Below are 16,625 nucleotides of genomic sequence, written 5' to 3'. Positions count from 1 at the left end.
CGTCTCAACACACCTCCCTTATAGACCAGCACACACATGAGTCCACAAAGTGCTGCAAATGGATTTGCGATTTAAACAATGTAGTGCAAAATGGGAAAGTTACTGTTGCGCTGGTCTGAAAATAGCAATAAATTCACCAAACACGTCTTGCGCCCTATTGTGTCTGGTGTATGATAGGGCCCATAAAGTGCTCAGCGTATATGTACCCTTTTGAAAATGAATATTTTTCCATTTCTCAGTCAATAATGAAAATATTTTTGGGTCATTTAAACAAAAAAGTTTTATTAAACACATATCAAATTAAAACAAGAGTTTGCTCACCTTACATCTTTGGAAATTGTAACATAATATATTTAAATTCAAACAAGTTATTGAATATAATAATAATAATAATAATAATAATAATAATAGTAATAATAATAATAATAGCAATAATAATAATTATGATAATAATAATAATAATAATAATAATAATAATAGTAATAATAATAATAATAATAATAATAATAATAATGATAATAATAATAAAAAAAATAATGATGATGATGATGATGATGATGATTATAATACTAATATCAATAATATTAATAATAATAATAATAATAATTTTAATAATAACAATAATAATTAAATAATAATAATAATAATAATTTTATTAATAATAATAATAATAATAATTTAATAATAATAATAATAATAATAATAATAATAATAATAATAATAATAATTTTAATAATTTTTTTATTTTTTATAATTTTTATAATAATAATAATAATAATAATAATTTTTTATATAATGATAATAATATTTTTTATAATAATAACTATGAAATGGAAACTAAATTCGATATAAATCTCACGCTTCTCTTGGTCGTTTCTGTTTACTAAAACACACGCTATTCAGAAAACCATTATATGCACAACATATCTCTGATATTTCTATGCATTTATAGTAGAGGCAGATGGAAAAGACAAAAAAGGGTTCTTTGTTAAAGTGTATTCCTCTTTTGGTAGACCATTTGACGGAACTGGTCAATCAAACACCCACTGAGGAGACACGTTTCATGCTGGCATCACAGAACAAAAATACTGACTTAAGAAGCGTTTAAGTGTCCCAGTGAACAAGGTCACGGCCCTCTGGGACTGAATAAAGAAATGCAGATCTCCCTCACAGAGGCGCTAAACAGTGCGCTGTCATAAAGCGCTTTCAACCTTTGTCATTTCCAAAGTGATGAAAGCTCTAAAACACAACCTCAATTATTAGGTCAAGAATAAAATCTTCATTCTCCAGCATTTGGCTTTCTTTATGGCATACTTCAGATCCCCTTTAAGAGATGAGATTTTAAATTAGGACATTTTATTAGGATAGCATCTGTACCCCGTCTGCACCGTCGTTTTATAAAAGGGCAAATTTGAATCCCTACTAAATATATGCAGGATTTTAATTGATCTATTCATACATACGTATATCTTTTACATTCTTTCTCTATGGTGCTTTAAAATATTATATTTGTGTTTATATATTAAATTAGACAGTACCAAAGCCGAAAGTGAAACTAATCTAACAAAGTAAACAGTCATTCGTTCATTTTCCTTTGCTTTAGTCCCTTATTAATCAGGGGTCACCACAGGGGAATGGACCGACAACTATTCCAGCATATGTTTTACACAGTACTGGGAAACACCCATACACACTCATTCACACACACACTCATACACTACAGACATTTTAGTTAATCAATTCCCCTGTACCGCATGTGTTTGGACTGTGGGGTGAACCGGAGCACCTGGAGGAAACCCACACTAACACGAGGAGAACATGCAAACTCCAAACAGAAATGGCAACTGGCACAGCCAGGACTCGAACCAATGACCGTCTTGCTGTGAGGTGACAGTACTAACCCCTGAGCCACCATGCCACCCATCTAACCAAGTAAATAATATGTATATACATATGACATTGGCAAGAAGCTTTGATCACTCTAAGCTGTCAATCGACTCCATAGCAACAAAACCGACGAACCTAGCAACCAACAGCAATATCTCATCATCAGAACATGGTTGGGAGCGGAATATTGGCTCGTTTGAGTCATGCTAGAAAACTGGACTTCCTGCATGCTACACATGCTAGCAGTAATTAGTTATGCTAATAATAATTATGCTAGAAATGCTTACTAAGTAATAACAAACCTTAGCACCCTAGCAACTGCCTAGCAATGACTCAGAACACCGTAGCAATCACCTAGCAATGCCTTAAAAACTGGACTGACAGAATTTACTAGAACTTCTATGTGAAGCTGCTTTAACACAATCTACATTGTACAAGCGCTAGAGAAATAAAGATGAATTAATTGAATTAGCAACTACCTAGCAACCAACCAAAACATCAGAACACTTTCTCAAGCCAACATCGAAGTTGGTCAGCAAGCTTTAGCTTCTAGTTAAGCATTATCCCCCGGTTTCACAAACAAGGTGTAACTATAGGTCTCCGGCAGAAATGGTGACACAAACAAATGAATAACCATCCATAATTCAACACTATTGTGTCGGTGGACTAAATGGGCCCTATCATACACCCGGCGCAGTGTGGCGCAAGGAGTGACGCAGTAGTCTTTTGGTAGTTTCAGCTTGGCGCAAGAGTCGTTTTGAGGTGTTGCGCTACGCTGTTTAAATAGCAAATGCATTAGCGCTCATTTGTGCGCCCATAGGCGTTCTGGTCTAAAAAGGAAGGTGTTCTGAGGCGGACCGCTGGCGCGTTGCTATTTTGAGAATCTATAACAGATTTTTCATTAGACCAAAACTATCCCGGTCTAAACTCCAGCACAGAGTTGCGCCTCGCTTACACACTGCTTAATACACACAAGAGAGCAATAGGCAAATATCCTTACATATGAAAAAATGTAAATATTAAGGATATATATAGGATATAATAAGAATAGATATAGAATATAAATATAAAGGATTAAAATATTACAAAACATATTATTTTCTAGCCTACATAAATATGAAAAATCACTGCTTTTATGTCTTCTTCATCTCGGGAGGCTTTTTCAGTTCATTCATAACAATTTGCTTTTGTATAATGCTATTATTATTAGCAGTATTATTTATTATATCCATATTTATATTTGTTTGATTAAAAACAAGCTTAGATTTGCCCACCTGTCAGGTTTTAGACCATATGGGGCACAGCATGTGTTTTAGGATATAACTCAGGTTTTTGAGCACATTTTGTTATTGTTGTTCATTTATTCGTTTGCTGGAAATTAGAACTGAATTTAGAAATAGTTTTGAAACGAATATTTCCACTTAACAAACGCAATTGATTATTTATAGACTAATTGATGTCTGTGCGTAAAGGTTTCCCTATCCAAGAGCGAAAGTGAAAGTGATCCATTATCTCTCATTCTCACGCAGTAGATGCTCTGTTTAACTGTTTTCTGTTAACTGTTTGCTTGTGAAATGCTCATTTTTTCCACGTAGACTCACTTTGCGTCCCTGTAAATGGCGAATGCGCTCTTGCCGCGACACAGCTGCTCTTAAAAGGAATGGGAGATGAGACTCTGATTGGGTTATTCTCAAAACACACCTATAACTCATTAAGAAAATAAACTCAACCCTTTTAGACCATGCGCCACGGCGCAAAACGAATTTTCCCGTCCTTAAATTAGCAAAAACGCGTCCTGACACGCCCTGAAAGCATTTGCGCCCTGCGTTTTACGCATGGACCGTCAAAATAGAGCCCAATGTGCTTGATAGGATGTTTTTCTGTGGACTCTTACCTTTCAAAATAAACCGTGATTCACAGCAATGAATGCGTGTGTGTGTTGTTATTACATGATATGTACGCCATATCTAATAAGCGTTTTCTGCAAAACTTACACAAATTTAGAAAATACATTCTTTATAAGCTTTCCATTGAAAAACAACTAGCTGCAATGGGTGCTTAGGAGATGTAGCTTCATACTGATGTAGAGTTTTTCAAGACTACACTTTTTTTTATTTTTGATGTAATCTATTCATAAACATTGACATGTGGAAAAAACAGCACCTCAGTGCGACCTCGTCGGGGCACTGTGGAAGGGGTTAAGGCTGGTCAAGATTAAACTGCATGTTTGAGCTGTCTCAAAATAACTTGCAATGAGATGTATTTAAATACATCAGTGTATTTTTTTTGTCTCCAGGTGCACACCAGTAATATATGTTTTCTAAGAAATTTGGCTTAAATGGGCTAAATTAACTAAGGCCTAGTCCTGGCTTAATCTAAGCCCTGTTTGTGAAACTGGGCCTAAATGCACTGATTCCGTTCATATTTAATGTTTTATCCCCAAAATGTGTATTAAAACTCTGTCAGTAATTATGATTATAAACATTACCTAAGCAACCTCAAGGAGGGAACAGCTATTGGTGAATTCAATCAAAAGCCAGATACAAAGTCGCTGGTAGTGTGAAAGAGGCTGAATGTGATGTGAATAGGCATGGGTTGATAACCCATTTCTTGGTCAAAGCCTCATTTAAATACACCTGAAATCAGAACTAATTATATTGGTTTTGTTAGCTCGAATTGCTAGTTTTGTGCTGAACAGTTAATCTGTGCGAGTCTTTAAGAAAAAAAACCAACCCGGGCTCATTGTGGAAACGTAGCCCCGCGGACGTTTCTGCGGACCGCGATTTACGTCACGGGAGGTACGTATTCAAGCGGTTTTTGTTTTCGCGGATCCGCGAGAGGCCACTGTGCGCGGTTTTTCGCGTCTCGGGCGCACGCGACGTTCGCGCCTGCGCCGTTCTCGCGCGAAAAGCCGCCGGATCGGCCGACTCGGCCGCCCTCTTCTTCCTCCTCCTCCTTCCCTAAACCCGAGCGACGGTTCGCAAAAGCCGCCCAGAAAAAAAAAAAAAAAAAAGCAAAAGCCCTCGTCTTCGATTTCGACCGCGTTTTCGGATCCCGCCGCGTTCTCGCCCTTATTTTTCGGATTCCGTTTTTCGTCTTACCTGATTTCCGGAACCGCTGTTCCCCGGACTCGATCCCGGTCGTCGTCCCCGTGGCCGTCTCCTCCTCCTCCTCCGGGGCCTCCGCTCCGCCGACACAACGCTGTGAGCTAAGCGGACAAACTGGTTGCATCGGGAAAGCCCTCCACTCGGAGGCGAGCCGTTGTCCGGCGAGCACGAAGAGGAGGGGCGGAGCGGCGCCACACCGCCCCGCAGCGTTCGCACGGAAAAAACTAAACGCGGCTTTATGTGCCTCCGGCCACGTAAATCGCTGTCTCCAGAAACGTCCGCGGGGCTACGTTTCCAGAATGAGCTTGGGTTGAAAAAAACAAGTGTTTGGCCTTGTAATCTTCATTTGAAATCTAAAAATGCACTTCAGGTTTTTGTTCAGTTGAATTCTCAAATTAGGTCTGTCTGAGGTATTGGGTGTGGCTAACATACTTAACCACGCCCCTCCAGCTGTCAGTTTTGACAACAAACAGAAAAGGTGAGGAGGAGGAGCCTGTTAGATTGTGATAACTCCCCCCAAAACCTTTTCCCCATCTTTCTGAATGAAACACCTACTTTACTACATCCAACCAGCTCGCAGTTCAAAAACAAAGCCACGCCCACTGTTTTTCTTATTAATCATTACATTTCTCTAGGAACTTTCACAATGCAAAAAAAAAAAAACACACACACACACACACACACACACACACACACAAATGGTTGCAGCTTCCAGCTCATGTGGACTTTAAAGAAGTGAAGCAATTATTACCTTAAAGAAGGTCATTGTGGATCCGTCCTCCACCACTCCGTACTCAATCTTCGTCTGCTTGGCCAGGTCATCAGCCGAGTCGATTGGAGACTCCATTCTCTCCACCGTTAGGAAGGCAGCTAAGTTGGCCGTGTAGGAGGAGATGATGATTAGGGTGAAAAACCACCAGATTCCTCCTACTATCCTGGTGGAAAGGGCTTTGGGCATGAGCTCAGATCCTAGTAGAGAGGAGCAGAGACAGCAGTCAGGGTAAAGTAGTGTTCCCGATGTGAGGACCAGCACCAGATGCACTTTCTAACCCAATCCAAACACAAGAAGTAGTTGCAGGGAATGATTCTGCCTGCTGACAACTATGAGTAGTTTACATGGACACCAATACTCCGATTTTAATATGAATAGGACAATACTCTCATTAAGAGCCTACCAATGTAACTGGTTTTAATCAGACTAAAGTCATAATCAAACTATATAGAAATAGAATTAAGACATGTGGAGTATTCCTATTTTAGTGGCATTATTGAAGTGCTGTACAGACCGCGATCACACTATTATCGTCATGTAGGACCTTTTAGCAGGATAAGATGTTGGCTCGATGTTGGATTTCGGTCACTTTCAACACAACCTCAAATCAACCAAATATTAACATCGAATAACATTACAGCTTGACATTTGTGGTTATTACCACCATGATGTCTATCAGATGTTGGATTTGGGTTGCCATACCTGATGAATAGATGTCGGTATTTGATGTCTAAATGATGTTGGTTTAAGATGTTGGCTTAACGTTGGATTTAGGCCACATTTAACACAGCCTAAATTCAACCAAATACTAACTTCTAATAATGGTACAGCTTGACATTGAGTGGAAGTTTCCACTATGACGTCTATCAGACGTTGGATTTTATTTGCCATACCTATGAATAAATGTCTGTATTTGACATCAATATGACATTGGTTTAAGATGTTGGCTCAACGTTGGATTTTGGTCACTTCCAACACAACCTCAAATCAACCAAATATTAACATTGAATAACGTTACAGCTTGACATTTGTGGTTATTACCAACATGACGTCTATCAGATGTTGTAATTTGGTTGCCATACCTGACTAATAAATGTCAGTATTTGACATCAATATGACGTTTTTTTAAGATGTTGACTCAACGTTGGATTTTGGTCACTTTCTAACAACCTAAAATCAACCTAAAATCTATCAGATGTTGTATTTTGGTTGCCATACCTAAAGAATAGATATTGGTACTTGACGTCAATATGATGTTGGTTTAAGATGTTGACTCAACTTTGGATTTTGGTCACTTTCCAACAAAACCGAAAATCAACCAAATATCAACATCTAATGATGTTACAGCTTGACAATGACAGACATTACCACTATGATGTCTATCGTACGTTGGATTTTGTTTGCCATACCTAATTAATAAATGTCGGTATTTGACATCAATAAGACGTTGCTTTAAGATGTTGGCTCGATGATGGATTTTGGTCACTTTCAACACAACTTCAAATCAACCAAATATTACCATCGAATAACGTTACAGCTTGACATTTTTGGTTATTATCACCATGATGTCTATCAGATGTTGCCATACCTAATGAATAGATGTTGGTATTTGATGTCAATATGATGTTGGTTTAAGATGTTGACTCGATGTTGGATTTTGGTCACTTGTGTGTGGACGTTACCACTATGACGTCTATCAGACGTTGGATTTTGGTTGCCATACCTATGAATAAATGTCAGTATTTGTCGTCAATATGACGTTGGTTTGAGATGTTGGCTCAACGTTGGATTTTGGTCACTTCCAACACAACCTCAAATCAACCAAATATCAACATTGAATAACGTTACAGCTTGACATTTGTGGTTATTACCACTATGACGTCTATCAGATGTTGTAATTTGGTTGCCATACCTGACTAATAAATGTCAGTATTTGACATCAATATGACGTTTTTTTAAGATGTTGACTCAACGTTGGATTTTGGTCACTTTCTAACAACCTAAAATCAACCTAAAATCTATCAGATGTTGTATTTTGGTTGCCATACCTAAAGAATAGATGTTGGTACTTGACGTCAATATGACGTTGGTTTAAGATGTTGACTCAACTTTGGATTTTGGTCACTTTCCAACAAAACCGAAAATCAACCAAATATCAACATCTAATGATGTTACAGCTTGACAATGACAGACATTACCACTATGATGTCTATCGTACGTTGGATTTTGTTTGCCATACCTAATTAATAAATGTCGGTATTTGACATCAATAAGACGTTTTTTTAAGATGTTGACTCAACGTTGGATTTTGGTCACTTTCTAACAACCTAAAATCAACCTAAAATCTATCAGATGTTGTATTTTGGTTGCCATACCTAAAGAATAGATGTTGGTACTTGATGTCAATATGATGTTGGTTTAAGATGTTGACTCAACTTTGGATTTTGGTCACTTTCCAACAAAACCAAAAATCAACCAAATATCAACATCTAATGATGTTACAGCTTGACAATGACAGACATTACCACTATGATGTCTATCATACGTTGGATTGTGTTTGCCATACCTAATTAATAAATGTCGGTATTTGACATCAATATGACGTTGCTTTAAGATGTTGGCTCGATGATGGATTTTGGTCACTTTCAACACAACTTTAAATCAACCAAATATTACCATCGAATAACGTTACAGCTTGACATTTTTGGTTATTATCACCATGATGTCTATCAGATGTTGCCATACCTAATGAATAGATGTTGGTATTTGATGTCAATATGATGTTGGTTTAAGATGTTGACTCGACGTTGGATTTTGGTCACTTTCTAACAACCTAAAATCAACCAAATATCAACGACTAATAATAGTACAGTTTGAATTTGTGTGGACGTTACCACTATGACGTCTATCAGACGTTGGATTTTGGTTGCCATACCTATGAATAAATGTCAGTATTTGTCGTCAATATGACGTTGGTTTGAGATGTTGGCTCAACGTTGGATTTTGGTCACTTCCAACACAACCTCAAATCAACCAAATATCAACATTGAATAACGTTACAGCTTGACATTTGTGGTTATTACCACTATGATGTCTATCAGATGTTGTAATTTGGTTGCCATATCTGACGAATAGATGTTGGTACTTGACGTCAATATGATGTTGGTTTAAGATGTTGGCTCAACTTTGGATTTTGGTCACTTTCCAACAAAACCTAAAATCAACCAAATATCAACATCTAATAATAATACAGCTTGACAATGATAGATATTACCACTATGATGTCTATCAGACATATTAACCAAATATCAATGTCATCTGATGTCGCTATTAGACGTCAAAATAACGTTGACACTGGCTAGACATTGAATTTTGGACACCTGACGTCACAACCTAAATCTAACCTGTATTAACATCTTATGATGTTGTGTGCCTGCTGGGAAACATTTTCTAACGAAGTTAAACAACCAAACATGTTAAAACTCAAAAAAATAAAAATGAAACAGCCAAAATTACATGAAACTCTGCAGAAAACATTGAATAGCAGGGCTGATGTAATGATGTTAATTGATCTATGTGCTATAACATGTAAAACAATATCATGATGGGAACATTCCTGTAAACACCTTAATCATGTTATTGTCTTATTCAGATTAAGGCAAATATTTCCATTACTGATGTCCATGTAAACGTAGTCATTGATAATATGTCAAAGCTAAATAAAAGTGAGGGTGTGAATTTGTTTGTTCGTTTACTGTGAGATTAGATTACATACTCCAAGGGCAAATCATTTGCGTCTGTCTTTGAATCGCCCTACACTCCTCAATCTATTTGGCTTGTGGGCAAAATACAAAATGAACAGCCGTTTTATGTCACAACCTGAGTATAATTTTCAGGTACTTCTTAATCAAGTTGTCACCTCGGACATGTCGAGGAAATTTAATTGATAAGGGGGAAGTAGGGGGCAGTAAATAGTTGGATTAGACGTAGATGTCAGAGTGCAGGGAAATAAGCGGCACCGATTTTCAAGTGCTATGAGTCAATTGTAAGCTTTGAACTGGCACACTGAGTCTATTGCAAAACACAATGGACTGTTGAAAAGATTAGCCGTTACATGAATTCCAATTGAAGTGCAAAATGTGGATTTCAATCAGTCCTCAACAGTCTGGTAATGCTCTAGTGACCTGTCAGTCATGTCCAGAGTTTCTCTAGCTACAATAAAACTATTGAGGAGGTGAGAAAACAAAAACAAGAATCCCACTCTCCTTACATGCACTTGGAGTTTAACTGTTAAAAGTCATGTGTGTACTTCCTTTGCTGTTTAAAGACATTCTGCAAGCCCATCTACAACTTTATATGAGCTATTTAAAGGCTGGCTGGGTTTTTTAGATGGAGTATTAATAGACTGTCTGCTTAATGTTGATACAGACATTCAACAGACATTTAACTGACTATAAGAAACTTTGCAAGTACATGTCACAATAACACTAACCCCAACCTAAGAGTCTACTTATAATCTAATGAGAATGAGTTGACATGTAGATGCAATGTAGCTTAAATTCAACAAACAAACCATCAAAATAAAGTGAGACCGGCTGGCTAAATGCAAATTATGTGGTGGATGAGCATTTCGACGTGTGCCAGAAAACTTGGCAGGACTTTTAGACAGGAGTGCCTGTTTCTAAAAATAAAAAAAGTTAGACAGGGTAGAAGAGCACATCAGTCCCTCCAGGATTTTGCAAAAAAAAAAAAAAAAAAAAAAAAAAAAAAAAAAAAAAAAAAAAAAAGATTTTTGTAACTAAAATGGTAAGTTTTAGCTAAATCTGAGGAAACTTTTTATTGTTTTGCTTTGAAAATACACACATTTCATGCATGCCTGGCAAATGATTTGCCTCCTTGTCACACAGAGTTAAAAATACAGTTGAAGTCAAAATTATTCGCCCCCTTTGAATTTTTTTCTTTTCTAAATATTTCCTAAATGATGTTTAACAGAGCAAGGAAATGTTCACAGTATGTCTGATAATATTTCTTCTTGAGAAAGTCTTATTTGTTTTGTTTCGGCTAGAATAAAACCAGTTTTTAATTTTTTAAACACCATTTTAAGGTCAATATTATTAGCCTCTAAGCTTTATATTTTTTCCAATAGTCTACAGAACAAACCATCGTTTATACAATAACTTCCCTAATTACCCTAACCTGCCTAGTAAACCTAATTAACCTAGTTAAGCCTTTAAAGGTCACTTTAAGCTGTATAGAAGTGTCTTGAAGAATATCTAGTCTAATATTATTTACTTTCATCATGACAAAGATCAAATAAATCAGTTATTAGAGATGAGTTATTAAAACTATTAGGATTACAAATGTGTTGAAAAAAATAGACAAGGAGACTAATAAGTAAGGCAGGCTAATAATTCTGACTTCAACTGTATCTAACGCTAATACATTGTTGACTACTACATCCGAGAATTTATGCAGCAAAATCCCAGGAGGATTTTCCAGATGCCATTTTCTTTTGCCACGAAGAGCAATAAGAAGAAGCAACTGGTGTGTAAAAGTACTAAAAATTTTTATATACGGACATATGACATCCAAATCGTTATATATATGTTTTAAATGTCTTTCATATTATATAATAGGCCTTTCATATAAGCCACTTCTGATACCAAATGATCATTTAGATGTCAAGTTATTATGTGTAGTTCCTAAAACTTGGATAGGCCACAAGGCTTTTGTCAGGTAGTCTATGTACACCCTTCACCTTAAAACAAAGGTAAAACCAATAGCAGAAAAATATCCCAACGGTATATGTAAGATTTTTATTTATTTTTTTGTACATGTTTTTATGACTCTTTTACTCATTTGTTTAGGTATCTCTAGCAGTAAAGAACCTTTATCAAATGCTACCAGTCAGCAGACAATTCAGAAAACCAAATCGCTTATAAACCAACATCCAAGCATGCTGTGGAGCTGAACAGTGCAGTGGCTTTACTTTATTTCCAAAGAAAAGAAAGATTTCCAAAGATGCCTTTTCAGGATGTTAAAAAAAATCTGTGATTTTAAAACTAATGAAGACAGCAGAAGTCAATGATTTATTTTAATTAATTAGCCTGACATGTTTACTGTTCCAAAATGTTTCTTAAAACAAAATATATAGTGTTCAGTGGGGGAAAAAGTAAATTGTTTACCCAGACATTTTTAAGAGCAGCAATCACTGTGATACCATATTTTCCGTATCATCAGCATCTTATACCAACTCATACCTAGTCAACAACAATGAAAAAAATAAAGCTATCCAAAGAGAAAAGCCGTCAATACAAAGCACAGTATCACCCCGCTTGGTCAGGGTAACCTTTTATAGCCTGGTTGGGGCTGACTGTCATGTACCCAAGGTAACGTCATGTCCAAGCACGCCATCCCACAGTTTTCTGGGAGCTGACAAGCCATGGGCAGGGGAGCCTCTCTACAATGTAGTGTTACTCACTCACCATGAGACATTCAGACAGTCGTCATACACAGACCCTGGCCAAATTAGCCCTCAGCCTAATGCCACATCTTCTCTTTCCAGAACTCACAGAAGAACCTGAGCAAATGACAGCCCCAAAGACACCCCTACAATTATGCTGCTATAGGGGTGACGCTGTTGGACAATAATTAGCTTGACAGAAAATAATACCTCCATTTTCGCAATGATCCAAACACACCAGCCGACTTTTAATGACCTCTCCTTCCCGAGGACTCTTATATATCTCAAACAGAGAAGCTGTGGTTCAGCGGGTTACAGGTTGGTGTTACAAAAATGTAGTTTTATGATTTTTTGATCACACTTTACATACAATTCTCACTATTGACAAATGATTAGGTCTGTCTTTCAGCTCAACAAACTCTTAATTTTCTGCTTGTCAATAGTTAGTAGGATAGTAGAGTTGGGTTTGGGTATTAGGTAAGATATGGCAGGTGGAATAAGATCATGTAGAATATGTAGTAATAATAAGTACTAATTTACATGTAAAATCTTAATAATAGGTAAGGAATAAGCCCGTGAGAATTGATCCCTATAATAAAGTGTAATCAAGTATTACAATTATTTCCAACCCAGGCTCATTATTGATACGTACCCCTGTATGCATTTCTGGACAGCACAAAATGCATCCCAGGAGATATGATTTTTTGTGAATCCACCAGAGGCCGCTGTGTTTGCTTTTTCAGATCTCAAATTTCTCTCACGAATTCCATTTGCACCAGACTGACTGCCTGACTGACCAACCCTTATCCCCACCTACCCTCTTCCCTAAACCCAACCAACTGTGTTTTCAAAAGCAATGCAAATAAAAAATAAAAAAAAGTCCTGGCAGCTTTGTGATTTTTACCACGTCTTTAGTTCTTACCGTGTTCTCATCCTGTTATTTACCTTATTTTATGTTTTTGCCTTTTTTTTTTTTTTTGGTACCTGCTTTCTGGAACCATACTTCACTGGACTTGTACCCAGTGCTTAATTTCAGCCGGATCATATGTTTTTATGACTCTTTTACTCATTTGTTTAGGTATCTCTAGCAATAAAGATCCTTCATCAATTCAGAAAACCAAATCGCTTATAAACCAACATCCAAGCATGCTGTAGAGCTGAACAGTGCAGTGGCTTAATTTCAGCCGGATCTTGCCGGATCCTGTTCTGGAAAATGTCCAATATTCATGTTTTGCATTCTGGTATTTATTTTAATGGATCCGGCATTAGCTTGAATACTTATGTGTGTGTGTGTGTGTGTGTGTGAGAGAGAGAGAGAGAGAGAATGTGTGGATTGTGTGTGCGTACACATGATGGTAGTCACCATGCGCAAGTTAAAGCAAAACTATTGGCCCTCAACAATATTTTCAGTCTATCAATTTTCTTACGACACACAAATCTGTGTAGCGCTCCAATATTTTTGGCCGGCAGCAAGCTCTTTCACACAATCGCCCACTGAAGCTAAGCAGGCCTGCACCCAGTCAGTACCCTGGATGGGAGACCTCATGGGAAAGCAAGGTTGCTGCCGGAAGTGGTGTTAGTGAGACCAGCAGGGGGCGCCCAAGATGTGGTCTGTGTGGGTCCTAACGCCCCAGTATAGTTAAGGTATACAGAGTGCAGTCTTTCGGATGAGACGTTAAACCGAGGACTTTTTGTGGTCGTTAAAAATCCCAGGATATCCTTCAAAAAAGAGTAGGGGTTTAACCTGTCAAAATCTGCTCAGTGACCTCTGTCCATCATGACCTCCTAATAATCCCCATTTCAAAGTTGGCTTCATCATTCTGTCTCCTCTCCACCAATCAGCTGGTGAGTGGTGTGCAATATGGCTGCCAGTAAAAGACAGTTCAGAAATGTAATGCTCTATCACTGTTAAATGACGTCATGTTACCGGAAAACTAAAATTGTTAGGTGGACGTTGGTCACGGTAACTTTTATTTCTTGGTTTTGTTGGAATTATTCATTTACAAATTACACACTGCTTGAACCCTGTCATCGCAGTCAACTCCTCTCTGCGTCTCAAGTCCGCCAACGTATGTGGCGAGCTACTGAGCAAACTGATAACAGCGGAAATGGCATCCACACTGAGGTAAGCGTTCAGCTGGTGGCACGAAAAGAAACGGAAGCTGTCAGCGGCGTCATACCGCCAAGTAGCGTTCCTTTTAAAGACCAAACACAGCCATTCGTAGCTCTGGCGAAATAATTCCTGATCTCCAAAATGCATAAAGGGGTATGTTTTCACAATGAGCCTGTGTTGTTTATTTATAAACATGTTATAAAGATAAAGTACATATTTAAAAATTTACTTTTACGTATTTAGAAGTAAGACCTCCAGACAATCGGCAGCAGTTCAACTCTCATGTACCCAATTGAGAGCAGCCTATCCACGGCCAGTGATTCTGGAATCTACTTCAGGATCTCATATCTCTGTAGTTGAAAAATGGTATATATAAAGTATGTAATTTGACTTATGTCAATCTAACGGGCAAATTGTGGTCTTGTGAACCTATTAACTGTTTACGAATTCCGCATATGTCAGGGCTCAACAATAAGGACTGCCCGATGGCCCGGGGCCAGCATGAGAGATATTCGGGACAGTAGAGAGAATCGTTACTGGCCCGATCAGGCCAGTGCTGCCTTGTCATCAAATTTGAATTTGCCTGCTACTATGTCAATCGTGCGCAAATAGTCTCAGAACCGAGAAACAATTTGTGCTTTTAAGTCTCAGAATGCTACGTTTTCTGTAAACTCGTAAACCCCCTTTTGCTTTTTGGTTCCTTTTATCTGATTGGTTGTTGTGAGCACGTTATTTTTTTCCACAACCTAGTAAAAACCAGAACAGTGAAGAGACGACAACATCAAATGATGAGGCTAAAAGAAAACGTCTGTTTCCAACGTTGTGGAAAAAGATATTTACATGGGTACAACACAACAAAAAAAATGAAGTGATGTTTTGCATAGTTTTCCATCACTTTTAAGTCAGCCACTTCTTGTTTAGCAATAAAATACCTGCACATTTTCCATACTGCTGTATTTTACTGCTAAATATTTTAACATTTTAAAAATATTTAAATTCTAGATTCAAAGACATTATTTTTGACACATTATTCAAAATATGTGGCTAAAAAAATTGCTATTTTTTATTTATTTATTTATTTATTTTGGTGGGGCCAGTGAAAATTTTGGCAGGGCCAGTAAAAATCTGAACTGCTGGTCCAGTCGGGCCAGTAGAAAATGTCCTTAGCGTTGAACCCTGTATGTGCTATTTTGGTGTTAGGAAGTGCCACCAATCGAAGACCTTTGGTTTACAGTAGTTGAACGCTGACTATACAACCCTTGAGCATATCAGAAAGCTAACCTGATAGATAACTCCAACTAAAAATAATATATTTCTAATCTATAGTTAACTACTTATGTTCTCTACACTGCAAACAACTCGTTGTGGGCTTCAGCAGGTCCCTGAATGCATTCGCTGTCACAATGCACTGTTGATTTCACAAAAAAATAAACCACAATGCTAATATTACATGGCATCAGAGCTGTGAACCATTCCATTGGATTGATGTAGTGCAGATTCATCACCCATGCTAATTTGCCAACAAATGTCCGTTGACTTTCTACACCCAATCAAATGCTGTTACACTATTCCAATGCAACACAAAGGCATGCAAGTATCACAGCCTTCCGATCGCTTAAAAGACCGCAAGACTTTCTCAAACTCAAAGATCCTGCAAAGTTGAGAAGATGTGGCGTCAGGGTTAGGGTCAAGAATGCACAGGCAGTCATACACATGTCATTCTGCCATTTTTTGCACACGGGATTAGACTTACCTGCTTGGAAGCCCTGAAGAGTCAAGACAATGGTGGTTACGGAAAGAAAGTTTAGCATGCAACTACTGTAACAAAACCCCTTGATCCTCAACCCACATCCACTTTCAAGTCCCACACAACCCCATTCGCACTGGCCAGCAACCAATTCGCTTCTAGAACTACATGCACAGAGGCACCCATGCATCACAGTGGGCCTGACAAGAGCAAGTTGAGACCCCCAGCAAAAGAGTGGGATGTGTGATAAGAGGGGCAGGCAGAGGCGTCTACCTTGCTGCATGAGAGCTCCAACTCCGAACCAGAAACTATTTAGCAGGGTGAAATTGTTTTCCACCACGTCCGAGTCGGGGTTGCACGGGTGAGGGTTATACCATTCGTAGGGGCTAAACCTGTGGCGAGCAACACAGAACACACAGATATATTTTAGTCCCGAGTATGTGGTACAGAGATGGAATAATGAAGCAATGTAGGTGGGTCAACCTAAAGAAACACAAGAAGAACAGGTTAGCACAGTTATCAGTTCATTACAATAG

At 37.8% G+C, this 16,625-nt stretch overlaps 1 protein-coding gene across 10 annotated transcripts in view; it reads right to left on the bottom strand.

Annotated features, from left to right (window-relative positions):
* The window catches only part of grik2 (glutamate receptor, ionotropic, kainate 2), a 339,915-nt gene that overhangs the window by 56,075 nt on the left and 267,215 nt on the right, over positions 1–16,625 (bottom strand). For all 10 annotated transcript variants that reach the window (XM_073925009.1, XM_073925012.1, XM_073925013.1 and 7 more), the window contains 2 exon segments: positions 16,363–16,481; positions 5,746–5,963 (listed from right to left, as the gene is read on the bottom strand). In XM_073925009.1, the coding sequence (XP_073781110.1) occupies positions 5,746–5,963; positions 16,363–16,481 (337 nt within the window).

The sequence above is a fragment of the Danio rerio genome, chromosome 16 (genome assembly GCF_049306965.1).
Source record: "Danio rerio strain Tuebingen ecotype United States chromosome 16, GRCz12tu, whole genome shotgun sequence".
In the NCBI taxonomy this organism is placed as follows: Eukaryota; Metazoa; Chordata; class Actinopteri; order Cypriniformes; family Danionidae; genus Danio; species Danio rerio.
This window is presented reverse-complemented; position numbering and strand designations above follow the sequence as displayed.